At 63.6% G+C, this 1,045-nt stretch overlaps 1 protein-coding gene across 1 annotated transcript in view; it reads right to left on the bottom strand.

Annotated features, from left to right (window-relative positions):
• The window catches only part of APEH (acylaminoacyl-peptide hydrolase), a gene marked incomplete at its 5' end in the record, with an annotated part of 3,531 nt that overhangs the window by 1,160 nt on the left and 1,326 nt on the right, over nucleotides 1-1,045 (bottom strand). Inside the window, 5 exon segments of the mRNA XM_010021934.1 lie at nucleotides 1-52; nucleotides 132-215; nucleotides 289-427; nucleotides 501-589; nucleotides 672-849. The exon segment at nucleotides 1-52 is cut by the window's left edge and continues 26 nt beyond it. Coding sequence (XP_010020236.1) covers nucleotides 1-52; nucleotides 132-215; nucleotides 289-427; nucleotides 501-589; nucleotides 672-849 — 542 coding nt within the window.

Raw genomic sequence — 1,045 nt, 5'->3', positions numbered from 1 at the left:
AGTGCCGCCGGGTACAGCATCCACCCGGCTGTGAAGACAGAGTGGGGACCCCCTGCAAAAGGCAAAGGCAAAGGGGGGTGACACTGCACAGCCAGGGCAAGGAGCACAGCAGGGCAGGAGCAAGCTCTTACCATGGGGCATCACAACCAGGGGGGGTTTCTGAGCAGCAGGGCCCTCGCTTGGGCGCAACAAGATGGCATCGAAGTCCAGGCCCGCTGTGGAGGCAGGGTGAGGGGTGTCAGGGCTCAGCAAAGAAAGTGGAGCCCAGCCTGGCTCCACAGTACTCACCATACTGGGGGTTTTCCTGCTCCGGTGGGGGCTGCAGGGTGCGGATGCCCCAGCTGATGCTGGGCACAGGGGATGCATCCTGCAGGCAGACCCACCGTACCTGCGCCTCCTGGCCAGCCTCGGGCCGCACGGCCACTTTCTGCATGGGAGAAGGTGAGCGTTAGCGCTGAAGGGCTGGTGGGCACTGAGGAGGGAGAGGGACGTCACCTTACCAGTGTTGGGGGGCAGCTAGGCGTGGAGAAGCTGGCCACCAAGATGTTCCGGTCAATGGTGAGGACAGACCAGCATCCCTGGGGGCCATCTGGGGACAAGAGGGCATCAGACCTGCAGACTTGACCAGCTACCCTGCGGCGGGCGCGCGCCCCCGCCCCCCTGCCACTCACCAGCAGTCAGCGAGGTTGTGGCGCCCGTCACCGTGTCCACCACGAACACATCCTAGGGGCATGAGGGCAGAGTCCAGCAGAGCCCTGACCCGTCTCAGCCCTGCCATGATTACTCACCCCACACTTGTCGCGGTACCACCTCCAGCACTGTGCTGGTCTCTTCGGTGTACCAGTCGTACTGTGGGAGACACAGACAGGGCAAGTGTTGCCTACACTGCAGCCTTAGAAGGGGGCTGTATCCAGCACGATTCTGCGGCTGTCAGCTGCCCAGCACAGCCCTGGCAGCGCGCTGTAGATACCCGGGAAAGCACCTGCAAAGAGAGCAGTGGTGCTCAGCATCCCCCTGTGACCCCCCCACCCAACACCCCCACTCT

Source organism: Nestor notabilis, unplaced genomic scaffold (genome assembly GCF_000696875.1).
Source record: "Nestor notabilis isolate BGI_N333 unplaced genomic scaffold, ASM69687v1 scaffold17889, whole genome shotgun sequence".
NCBI classification, from domain to species: Eukaryota; Metazoa; Chordata; class Aves; order Psittaciformes; family Psittacidae; genus Nestor; species Nestor notabilis.
This window is presented reverse-complemented; position numbering and strand designations above follow the sequence as displayed.